This window comes from Pelodiscus sinensis, chromosome 2, assembly GCF_049634645.1.
Source record: "Pelodiscus sinensis isolate JC-2024 chromosome 2, ASM4963464v1, whole genome shotgun sequence".
NCBI classification, from domain to species: Eukaryota; Metazoa; Chordata; order Testudines; family Trionychidae; genus Pelodiscus; species Pelodiscus sinensis.
Genome location: NC_134712.1, coordinates 156724504 through 156737206, shown reverse-complemented (window position 1 = coordinate 156737206; position 12703 = coordinate 156724504). Strand labels below are relative to the sequence as shown.

General features: G+C 40.9%; 1 protein-coding gene across 15 annotated transcripts in view; it reads left to right on the top strand.

The window, feature by feature from the left end:
- The window catches only part of IKZF1 (IKAROS family zinc finger 1), a 128843-nt gene extending 118054 nt beyond the window's left edge, over nucleotides 1–10789 (top strand). For 7 of the 15 annotated variants that reach the window (XM_075921677.1, XM_006136358.4, XM_075921679.1 and 4 more), the window contains one exon: nucleotides 1963–10786. In XM_075921677.1, coding sequence (XP_075777792.1) covers nucleotides 1963–2669 — 707 coding nt within the window. In that variant the 3' untranslated portion in view covers nucleotides 2670–10786. Of the gene's footprint in view, nucleotides 1–1962 lie in introns of all 15 variants that reach the window. The other 8 variants (XM_075921684.1, XM_075921683.1, XM_075921678.1 and 5 more) reach the window with 4 other exon arrangements.
- The last annotated feature ends 1914 nt before the right edge of the window (nucleotides 10790–12703 follow it).

Genomic DNA, 12703 nt, shown 5'->3' with positions numbered 1-12703 from the left:
GGGGGTGAGGGAAGGCCCAGGATCAAACTCCTGTTCTGCTTGATTCAGAGCAGTGACTTGAACCTGGGTCTCCTACATTCCAGGTGACTAGGAGCATCCTGGGAGGAGGGTGAGATTCCATCCAGGACCTGTGGAGGTTTAGTCAAAAAAGAGAAGATTCTGCAAAAAGATGTTTTGTGGAAAAATTCCTGACCAGCTCTAATTGGCTCCCTGTCAGTACTTGCTATCTCCCCTGCTATGGAGTGAGGGTAGGCTACAGCAGGGAGGAGTCACATTTCCAGAGAGAACAGAGGTTCAGGATGTGTCAGATGGGCAGCAGCACTTTCTGCACTATAGGACTATGTTTTGCAGGAATAAAACAAATGATTTCCAAGCTGCAGTCTTGCCTCTTCATGGAGTCTAAAAATCCCTCCCATTGGAGAGAGGAATTCTGCCTAGTTTTTCTTGTGTAATTTCCAGCTGATTTTTCTCGTGCTCTTTAGAGGCTTTTCTATAGGAAGGGACAATTGGGCTTCATTCAGGGCAATATTTTACATGCTGCAAACTAATGGGAAAATTATTAGTGTGGCCTGAGGGCAGGGTGGTATTAACTATAGAGGAGACACCCCACCCTCGACCCTCATATCTTAAGGAATGGGTGACAGCAGCAGGCTGTGCATAGAAGGGCCTCACTTCCACTGGATCCCTTGAGATCTGACAGACCCATGTTGTTCACAGGATGTGGGGTACACTATCTGGGAACCTGATGGACTTTTCCTTCTTTCTTGCCCTTCCTTTATAGAACTGGTAATATTACACATGTATTACAAAAACCTCGGGAAAGATTTTTTGGCAATTCAAAGCTATCTGTTAATGAAATTCAACAATTTGTTTCTCTATAGCCAAGATTTTCAAAAGCGATTACTGATAACAGGGACTTAAGTTTTTGGGTGCCCAATTTGAGGCACCTTACAAGGTCTTGACTTCTAAAAGCAAGGAGCACCCATTTTTAGCCATCAGAAGTTGGGGACACAGTAACTTTTGGAAATTTTAGTTTATATGTTTGGAAACTGCTCCTTATATTGTTTCTTTGGTTGTCAGTAAATTATCTGCTATCTGATAAATGTACAGTTTTAACATTTTCCAGTGCACCTTATTGCATACTTGTAAGGTCATATTCACGCTTAGATTTAGCTGGCAAAAAAGGACTGTGCAGCAAGCTCAAATAAAGTCTCAGTCCCTGCAGAATACTAATTTTAAGTTTATTGGAATTATTTATTTAGGGAGCATTGCCTAATGCTGCTCCTGCAAGTTATACTTTTCATTACAGAAAACTTGTGAACTTTCTTTTCAAAACTAAGCCTACAGTTGGTCAGAAAAAATCTTATTTGAAGTATTTGATGGAAAATTAATTTTTGATTAATTATTTTATGAGAAGCATTTGCTCTCCCAGATTTTTTTTTTATTTTTTTGTCAATAAGCTGAATGGTCGAAAAATGAAACTAAGTATTTCTGACAGAAACTCCCATTCTCTTCTATGGACCAGGAACTTTGACAGCCTTTATCTCCCATGATGCACCATGGCCATGTAACCGCCATGATATTGCACCTACATACACCAATAGAGGGAGGTCATGGCACATCAGAGTCCAGTCAAGGGGCCCAGCCTGTGGAGAAGAATGGGAGTTTGAGGCAGCTGAACTACAACCCTTATGAGGCACCATCTCAGTATTTCAAAATCAGGGTTTTTTTGTGCTTGGCCAGAATATCATTTTTTGATTTTTTTTGCCAGAAAATACTTTCTAGTCAGTTCTGATCTAGTGCACTAGGAAATTGAGAGCTCTTCTGAGCAGTTCTGAATTTCAGATGCAGATTTGTGTGCTGCATTGCTTCTTTCTATTACAATGTTAGTGACATAGGAAGTCTAAGTGCTTAGACACATTGAATCCCACATGTCTAACTCCTCCTTGTTTTGGAATGCAGGTGAGAAATGCTTGTCTGATGTACCATATGATGCTACCACTAATTATGAGAAGGAAAGCGAGATGATGCAGACTCATGTTATAGACCAGGCCATTAACAATGCCATCAGCTACCTAGGGGCAGAATCTTTGCGTCCCCTTGTGCAGACACCTCCCGGCAGCTCCGAAGTCGCACCTCCTATCAGTTCCATGTATCAGCTCCACAAACCTCTTGGGGACAATCACGCTCGTTCCAATCATACAGCTCAGGATACTGCAGTGGAAAACTTGTTACTGCTTTCCAAAGCCAAATCCATCTCCTCAGAAAGGGATGCCTCCCCCAGCAACAGCTGCCAAGACTCAACAGATACAGAGAGTAATAATGAGGAGCGCAGTGGTTTAATTTACCTGACGAATCACATCGTTCCCCATGCAAGAAATGGCCTGTCTATAAAAGAAGAACAGAGGCAATATGATGTCCTGAGGGCAGGTACTGACAATTCCCATGATGCTTTCAAAGTGATCACCAGCAATGGAGAGCAAGTAAAAGTTTACAAGTGCGAACACTGTCGAGTCCTTTTCTTGGATCATGTGATGTACACCATCCACATGGGCTGTCATGGGTTCCGTGATCCTTTTGAATGCAACATGTGTGGCTACCACAGCCAGGACAGATACGAATTCTCTTCTCACATAACACGAGGGGAGCACCGTTTCCACATGAGTTAAAACCCCATTCCCACACAGATTCAACCTTATTAGCTGTAATACTGATACTGAAGCTGTATGAAAGACAAGGACAAAACACACCAGTTTGCTGGACGGCAAAGGCATCCAGAAAAGAAAATTAGAAGACCTGGCCCAGGATTTTTCTCTTCTTGGTAGCATGCATTGCAACTCAGTTTTATAAAACAAATATTGATGTTTTTATTACAAATATTTGGATCACCAAACCTTTAGTAAGTAGGAGCTTTTGTAGTGAGGTAGTTGAATCCACTTCCTTCTAGCTATTGCTTTCCACAGACCTCTCTCCCCAACACAGTTAAGCATGTGCACAACGCACACAAATTTGGCTGAGGTCTAGAAAGGCCTTGTGCTAACATGCTGAGAGTAGGGCTCTTATACCAGACATTTTTTTTAAACTTCCCATTATTGCTTGGCTAATTGGGAAGACTTAATTAAAATAAGATAAAGTGGGACCTGTGGGTGGTGTCATGTGGACCTGGAATGGTATTGAAAGCCTAGATCCACAGGTGGCACTATTTTAGTTGTAAAGTAAAATAGCACAATATCACACACAAAGATGTGGATTTTTTTAATTGTTTTTATTTTTTATTTTTATTTTTATTTTTTTTTGCCAGCAAGGCATACATTATTTGTACTGTGAGCCATAAGGCCAGTTGTTTGAAGGACATAAGAAACAACATTTTAATACATACTCTGGAGTGGGAAAAGTGCTTTGTTGACTTTTTAAAATAAAAGTTTTCCCTCCCTATCCAATAAAAACACACCCTTTCCTTTAAAATAAGGTTTAAAAATCTTTCTGCGTAAGACAGACATTAATGTAGTATTTTTCTGAAGAAGTTTTAATTATTTATAAAAAAAAATTACATTCAGTAGGAGAGAGAGAATTTTTATGCACCCTTCTTTCATTTTGAGGGCAATTTTTAATATTGGATACAAAATTTCTACTCTCATCCACTTTGTATATGAAAATGCTCATTCGATTTGCCTAGCAAGTCCTCTGGCTAACTTTTGTGAGCTGTATCTTGAAAATTGAGCCCATTATGTTTTTTTAAAGCACCGAGATAAATTCAACAGCCATTAAAAAAACAAAAACTTACAATCCCCTTTCCTCAAAATTAACTATTTATTGTGGGCTCCATCCTGCAAGAAACTGAGCACTCTGGTCCCAGTCTAGCAAAGCACTTCCCCATTTACCTGAGCAGTCACATGAACGTAAATGGAGCTGTTCTTACGTGTAAAGATAATCCCATATTTAAGGGTTTTTTGTTTGGTTGGTTTGTTTTTTACTGGACTGAGACCAGAGCAGGGCTCAAGTCCTATGAAACCAAACACATTTATTCTATCTCCCTACACACACACACATATACAGAGGGTCTCTTTCTGTCTCTCTCTGCAAGACCCTCCCAACTAACTGTTTAAGTTCCTGTAAATAAAAAGACATCTGAATCACAAAGATATTTGATACTAAAAACTGTCAATCTGTTTGTCTCTTCTCTAGTTCCTCTTCCAGATAGATCATTCCTCTTCCCAAACAACCTGCTGTCTTTAAGACTGGGTCATAATGATATTTATGCAACTTGGTTAAGAGTCTCCCTTCAGAAATTGAATATTTCCACAACAATACAGGTTATAATTAATTAATGGAGTTACTCAGCCCTCTGAATGTACAAACATTTCCACTGTATTCAAGAGATTGGTACTACTCCATAAACAAAAATCATATATTGCAACAAGACCATTTCTTAGGTCCTGTAATACTGTTATATGTACACACACACATCTGATTACTTATTCATATTATGAGCCAAATTCAATCAAACTGAGCGCACTTGCACTACGGATGAATTTGGCCAACTGGGTATAGTATTCTACATATGTATATTACATGTAAACAGAACAGAGGCAGCCTCGTTCTGCTTTCACTTACATTGTTGTAAATCAAAAGCAACTCCACTGAGGCAACAGAATGATAGTGGCGTATGTGAGATTTGAGTATGCTTTATACCTCCCCTTCCATTACTTTATTAAATTGTACATTCATTCCTCACTATAAGAAATTTACTTTGCAAAAGCCAAACTCCTTGGATCACAAGAGTGATATTACACGGAAAGAATGTATACAAAGCATGGACAGTATAAACACATGCAAACACACTTATGCACATTGAAACAACATTATGAACAAAAACATCTTAAATTGCAGGTACGCTATAAGAAAAAAGATAGCAATATAAACTATATCTCTGATTGTGCTCTCACACTGGTTAAATGTCATTGTCTTAAGTGAAGCTATTCTTGGTTAGAATCTGGCCCATATATATCAGGCAGGAAAAAAGCCAAGAAAGGCGCTGCTATCCATTTTTTGTGCCGAAAAGATTTCCTCACCGAGGGTATGTCTACCGAGCAAGTTATTTTGGAATAACTAACGTTATTCCGAAATAACATAGCGTGCGCGTCTACACTACAACCCTTTATTTGGAAATAATGTCAAGCTGGAGGACTTCTTACTCCAACTTATGGTACCCCTCATTTCACGAGGAGTAAGGGAAGTTGAAGGAGGAGTGTTCTTTCTTCGACTTCTTGCTGTGTAGACAGCGCCAAAAGCCGAATTAAGCTATTTCGACTTAAGCTACTCAATTAATGTAGCTGAAGTTGCATAGCTTAAGTTGACTTTAGCCCTGCTGTGTAGATGTACCTTGAGTCTGTTGCATATTCTGTGTCAACAACGACTGCACACATTGGTGAGCCAACAGCATTTAATCATGCTTCTGAGAAGAAGCTGATATTAAACTGCAAGGGAAGGGCAGAAATAACTTACACTAAGATTAGTTCATTTTTTAATTCACAGATTCTATATGATTTCTTTTTAATGTTTATGCTTTTACAGGGCCTAATTCACCTGTTCTTCATCCTCACAGCTTCATTGCAGGCTGTTCTCCCTGCTGTTCTGACCACAGAGGTACATGGTCGTTTCTGAGAGTCTCTTCAGTGAACTCTCTGCATCACTCACAGCTAACTAGACAGCTGAGGAATGTACCTTAATCTCCTGGAAACAGGGAGCTGGTTCTGTTACTGATATCCATGGCCTGCTTACTGTTTAAAGTGTTATACAATCTATAAACAAGTTATTTTTAGCTTCTGAAATGATCTTTTTCTTATTAAAGCTCAGGTCAAAGGGAAACTCTCTTTTAAGGCATTTCTTTGCCAAAGCCCAACCATAAGGGGGCCAAAATCACTATGGATGTAAGTAGGGACATCGCTACAAGAGCAGTGCCTGCTTAGATCTGTGTTGATTCTGGCCCTTAGAGCGAAATAAAATTTATGATAGTAAAGTTATATGATTTGACTCCAAGGATTTCTCTGCATTTAAATGGGGGTTCGTGTATGTCACTTGTTTTGTCGATGTGCACACACAAGAGTGTGGCTCATACATAACTGTATGGTTATGTATCGTGATAATTTTCACAGTGGATGTGTGTCTTGGCTCTAGGCTTTTCCTATTTATATAAGAGTATGTGAATGTTGTACAATAAATACAGTGATATACTTTAGTTTATTAATAAGATACAGTGTATCAGAAGGAGTAGCATAACAGCAGTAGCAGCAGCATTCCTTGTTTGTAGAGGGGCTTTTGTTTTACATTATTTGCACAAAATCAGCCTCTATTTGTTTGGAAATAAATGTATTGGTAATTTTATTTATGGGGATGAACACAGGAGGGAAAATGATCCATGTACTAGGCGCTTGTCTGTCTGCAGCTAAACAAATTGTGCCTGTAGATAACTGTTAGTGTAATCTCCCTTTTTTCCTCCTATGCTCTGGTGTAATAGCCTATCATGGTTCACCTCTACCAGGAAAAAAAGGGAGTAAACATGTTGAATGGCTTTAAGTTAAGTTGATAACTATGTTTAAAAAAAGGTGTAAATAGTAACATAGTAAGAACTGCTTTTCAGAATTTCTTCCACAGCTGTTTCTCCAGCCTGCCACTGCCTTTTCTATCTGCTATATAAGCAAGTTGTATTTACACATTTTGTTGTGACTTTAAGACTGTTGTATTTACATTTCAAATTTTTTATGAAATTTGCTTGTTTTTTTAATTAAATTATGTGTGGAAGGTGAGACACAGCTTGTAAGAGAGACAGCGTGGCAAAAGACTTGTCTTCTAATTGCTAGAGTGACATTCTGCACAGTTTAAACCCTTTTGTGCATGAGTGATTCTGCATGCACCTCTAACAGCATGAGCGCGTGTGTGAGGGGCAAAATGGAGCAAGGAAGAGAGCATGAAGTTGAGTGTGGCATCATGTAGCCTGATTTTCTGATCTCATCCTCACTAGTATAACCATATGGAAGTCAGTAAAGTTAAACCAACCTCATGCAAGTGAGAGGTAATCAGACCCTTAATCTTTACAGTCAGGGATTGGATATTCATTATTCCACAGCATTGATGTATTTTGACCATAAAATCCCAAGAGAGGGGTCCTCTCTGAGTCATGTGAGGGAGGGCAGGGCTGTGGAAAATCCTGCAGTTTTGTCAGCCTACACAAGGGTTTATAAACCACTAACAACTTCCTATGCTGCCAGCTTATAGGGGAAGAGAAAGGGAGGCTAAGTGCTTTTGGCTTTCACAATGCAGCCTAATTTAGGAATACCTCACTCCTCTTGACCACTACATAAAGAGGAAGGCATGCAGCGAGTAAAAGGACCCAGCCAGTGCAAATGAGAATTTGAAGCTCCTGTGCACCCACATCTGAGTCCTGTTCTCCACATTTAAGTTAGGCTTTGTGGTCTTTCATGACCTCTGCTCATCAGCCACTTCAACTCCTTTGACTCTCTCAACTTTTGAAGTAAAAAAGTTCTTTGGGCACCTGCTTCTGCATAAGAAGAGTGTAGACTCCACACCAGGGCTGTGTCTAGACTGGCCAGTTTTTCCAGAAAATCAGCCGCTTTTCCAGAAAAACTTGCCAGCTGTCTACACTGGCCGCTTGAATTTCCGCAAAAGCACTGATGATCTCATGTAAGATTGTCAGTGTTCTTGCGGAAATACTATGCTGCTCCCGTTCGGGCAAAAGTCCTTTTGTGCAAAACTTTTGTGCAAAAGGGCCACTGTAGACAGCCCAGCTTTGTTTTCTGCAAAAAAGCCCCGATGGCGAAAATGGCGATCGGGGCTTTTTGCACAAAAGCGCGTCTAGATTGGCACGGACGCTTTTCCGCAAAAAGTGCTTTTGCGGAAAAGCATCCGTGCCAAGCTAGATGCTCTGTTCCGAAAATGCTTTTAACGGAAAACTTTTCCATTAAAAGTATTTCCGGAAAATCATGTCCAGCTGCCTGAGCCTCAGAGTGATTCATGAAGTAAGACAAGAAGGGTATTATTCCAGCTAACACTCCTACAAATCGCAACACAGTAAGTTCAGAGTTTGCCTACCATATCATACCACTATAGCCAGGTTCACACAAAATGGCCACGGCAAAGGAGAAGAGCTCTCTCAGAACACTAATTCCTGCGTGTGGGCTAATCGTCTGGGAAACCCTATGCTAACCCCTCACCTTCAAATATATCTGCCACCTGCATGGGAGAAGGGATTTGACCAGGTATCTAGGCAGGTGCCTTAAGCACTAGGCTGTGGGCTATTGTCCTGGGGGGCAAGAGGGTTTCTCTCAGTCGCTGATGTAAAAGTGGTTCCACTGTGGACATACATGTTTAAAAAAGTCAGATGAATGGGGATGAGGGAGCTGGGTCTTCTAGCGAGTGCTCTAACCTAGCTACAGCCACTCTCTTGCACATGTACCCAATGATTCATTCTTTGTTTATCACAGCAACACAATTTCAGCAGGTGAAACTGCAGGAGCCCCACTTGTGACAATCCCATAAGCTAGTACTTTGGACTGGTGCTTTGAGAGGTGGCAAAGCCCCGTTCTAGTCCCTTCTGCTAGACAGGAGGGGGACTAAACTGAGTTGGGAGGGGGGTGGTGTCTCCCACAGCCTAGCTGCCTATCCTAACCATTAAGCTGAAAGTTATGAAGGAGCACCTCCTCCCTGGTTTCTTGCAAAAATAATCTAGGTACCTCACTCCACCACTAGAATTCTTGCAAAAGGCATTTCTTCCCCCAGCCCAAATTTAGGCACCTATTTCCTAAGAAAGGGGCAGGGCTTATCACAAACCCTCATCGTGACTTCTCCTATTGGCTAGTTCCTGCCTAATCTACTGGATTTTGTGAATCACATTCAAAGCATCCATTTCTCCCCTTTTCTCATTAGGGAGCCAAGGCAACTCAACTGAGTGTTTATGAATTCCAGTGATTTCTAGGCATCTATAATTTAGGTGTGGTCACACTCAGAACTGCCACATCTATGTTATTTTGTGACTCAGTCCTTAGGGACAAACTGGGGATCATGCCCTGGTCCTACTGCTATCAATTCAACTGAGTGCTATTTGATTTTAGTTGTTGGTTTCTATTCAGCCCTCTCTCCACTCTTTCACCGCCAAGGATAGCTACAAAGAACACAATTGTCCTGCTTGAAGGGTCATGGTAATTAGCTCACAGCACTCTGGAAATTATTTCCACTATAATTTAGTATCACAATTATTTTGCCTTTGGATCTTTTAGCAGACTCTTCATCACTACTGTTCCTTTCAAACCTACATAAACAATGGCAAATGAGAATCCAGCTGGTTTTGTTTCGAAGAAGTTTGTAAATATTTTGTATAGCTGTTGATGTGTGAGCATACGTTGTGATGAAGGAAAAAACCTGAGTGTGCGCACACCAGTTTGTGTACCTCAAATCCAAATTTGGTCAGGTAAATTTATGATTTTGCTAGCCATAATAAGCCACACCTACACAGCTTTGTTGTCTTATTTACTGTAATATACAGATATCAAAATTACATTTGAGTTTTAAATGTCATTAGGCAGCACTTCTGGAAACAAACATGGGCTATTTTAGGAACTTCCACTCACCGGCACTGGAGCAATATTGATCGCTTTCTGCAGTATTATGAATCCTTGCACAAAGCCAAAGAACAACCATTGACATATGTGGGCGATTGTGAGACTACAACCTGTGCAAGGACCTCAGGGCCCGGTGTGAGCACACAAAATACTTCATTGCATCTTTTGCTTTGTTGAGCTTATGGACTGATTGCACCTACAGTGGTATCTAAGTTAGAAACTGATCAGCTATAAGTGCCATAGATATGCAAAGCACAATTAACACTGCCCAATATTTTCACCCTTGGGTAACTTTACATTCAGGCAACTAAAAGTCAAAAGGTCATTTCAGAAGTGCTCAGTGCCCACATTGAAACCAGTTGGCGCTGTGGCTTCTGAGCACCTTCAGAAGTCAGGCCACTTTTACTTAAGTATCAAAATGTATATTTAGAAATCTAACTTTAGGCACTCACGTCAGAGAGCATTGGCTATCACCATCTTTTTATTATGATAAAAATACATATTCAAATTAGCTAGAAAAATCTTATTTATTCTTTACCCTTCCCTTGAGCTAGTCAGAAACTACCGGTATGCCAGCTGAAAAAAAAAGGCATTTTCAACAAAAAGCAAAAACCAAACCTGCCAACCTGTAATTTTTTTTCGGCTGAAAACCCAAATATTTTTATTCTGAAATGCTATAGCAGTGCCTCCATTCTCCAATTGTCTTGGCTGGACTCCATCTCCTATGATACACCACAATACCCTCTCTCAGCAAAGGGAGGCAGTTGCCTGGCTACACTGCATCATGGGAGAGCAGACCACAAAGGACAATGGAAGCTCAAGCTACTCAATGATGTCTGGTATTGCTGTTTTGAATCTGCATGCCATCCACTGATTTACATAGACATGCTCACGCATAGATGTCTTGGTGGATGAGCACGTAGCACCTCTCCAGTGACCAGTGCTCTGCGTGACAGCAGACATCAGTAGTTTTGTGTTTAAAACACATTATAAGTGTTAAAACTCCCACCATGCCTGGTAGGAGAGCATGGCAATACTATTATCCCATGTCACAAACAGGACGGCTGTGTCTTCACTTGCGGCTTCTTGCGCAAGTAATATGCAAATGAGGCTAAGCGTGGAATATTGCCGAGCCTCACTTGCATACCTAATGAGCCACCATTTTTTTCAGAAGAGGCTATTGCGCAAGAAGGAGCATCTACACTACCCCGTCTTGCACAAGAAAAACCCTCTTGCGCAACGCCGTTCTTCCTGAAAAGTAATAGGTGTAACAGCGTTGCGCAAGAGGGTTTTTCGTGCACAAGAAGGGGCAGAGTAGACAGCTCCTTCTTGCGCAAGAGCCTCTTCTGAAAAAAATGGTGGCTCATTAGGTATGCAAATGAGGCTCAGCGATATTCCATGCTTAGCCTCATTTGCGTATTACTTGCGCAAGAAGCCGCGAGTGTTGACATAGCTGATGACTTAAGTACAGAGACTGTAAGGCCCAAGGTCGTTGTCTTTTTTGGGGCACACAGCATGAAAGAACGAAAGCTTGCTTTTCAGAGATGCTAACTAACCTAACTGAAATCAATGGGGGCTGCAGAAGCTCAGCACCTCTGAAAATCTGATTTGTCTGAAGCGGGGCATTCAAAACCCGAAGCACCAAAATTAAGGATATTTTTCTTAGAATCATAAAATACTAGAATTGGAAGTGACCTCAAGAGGTCATCAAGTCCAGTCCCCTGTCTTAATAGCAGGACCAACCACGCACCATCTTGTTTGTCTAATCTGCTCTTAAATATCTCCAGTGATGGAGATTCCACAGCTTCCCTAGGCAATTTATTCCAGTGTTTAACCACCCTGACAGGAAGTTTTCCTAATGTCCAACCTAAACCTCCCTTGCTGCAGAGTAAGCCCTTTGCTTCTTGTCCCATCATCAGAAGCTAAGAAGAATAATTTTTCTCCCTCTTCCTTTTAGTACCCTTTTAGGTACTAAATAAATAAATAAAGCCAAGTTAAGAAAACAGAGCAACTTTAAAAGCTGGGGTTAGAATGCGGAAATTTGAGTCCTGATTGACCATATTTATACGGCATGTGTGCAATGGTAGTGAATATGGATCAATATTCTGTGGTCCTTAATATCTGACTGCAAATATTTCAGTGGGAGTTTTGCTGAATTAAGGACTATGGTATTTGGCCTTGTATTCTAATGTTTATTTTAAAAAAAAATAAGATCTCACTGCTTTAAAGAATGTCCCAGGTCATGGAACGATTCCCAGTTTTATCTGTCCCAACCACACATATTAAACATGTGAATGATAGAGGGCAGCTGCTGGTGCTGTTTCTGCTGCCACCACCGGCTGCAAATCACACAAACCAACGCCTTCCTGTCCCTTGGGAGAGAAGTGAAGGTTCTGGTTTGTAAGCAGTTAGAAAAAAATAAATCTACACCTTGCAGCAGACGGTGGGCCCTGGGCTGGCTGGGTGAGGAAGTTAATCAGCACTGAGCAGGCTGTTCGGGATGAGGCCAAACAGATGGTTAGTCTCTGAAACGGCAAAACGGGAAGCAGATGTGGCCACCGCTTCTCCCCATGCATAACTGGGAACCAGCCAGTTGGTGAGGAAATTTGCATAACAAGGATAATTTGGTAGCAAAACTGTCCCTTGAAATGATCTGCCTGGATCCAGGCACAGTTGACAATTTTCACTTCTTGTTTCCCAGTCATTGTTCAACCAGATTAAATTTTAATTCTGAATGTATAGTTTGTCCAAGTCTTTTCTTAGCTAACTGCTAGGGAACGCAACTGTGCAATCAGAGCAACAGCAAGTTGGCACTAAAACTTGCATGATGAAATCCTGACCCGATTAAAGTCAATGCAAGTTTTTGTGGCATCTGGATTTCAACTTCAGAATCTGCTGCAAACAATATAAATGCAATGCTGAAACAATAAATCTGAGCGAATAGCCTGTATTTTAAGGTCTTTCAGGTTTATGATGGTCACATTTTGAACTTTGGTATGGACACAGGGCTGAAGCAAAACATTGTAAAGTTTTCATCCAGATCTGAATTGTTCGGCTTTGGTCCATCT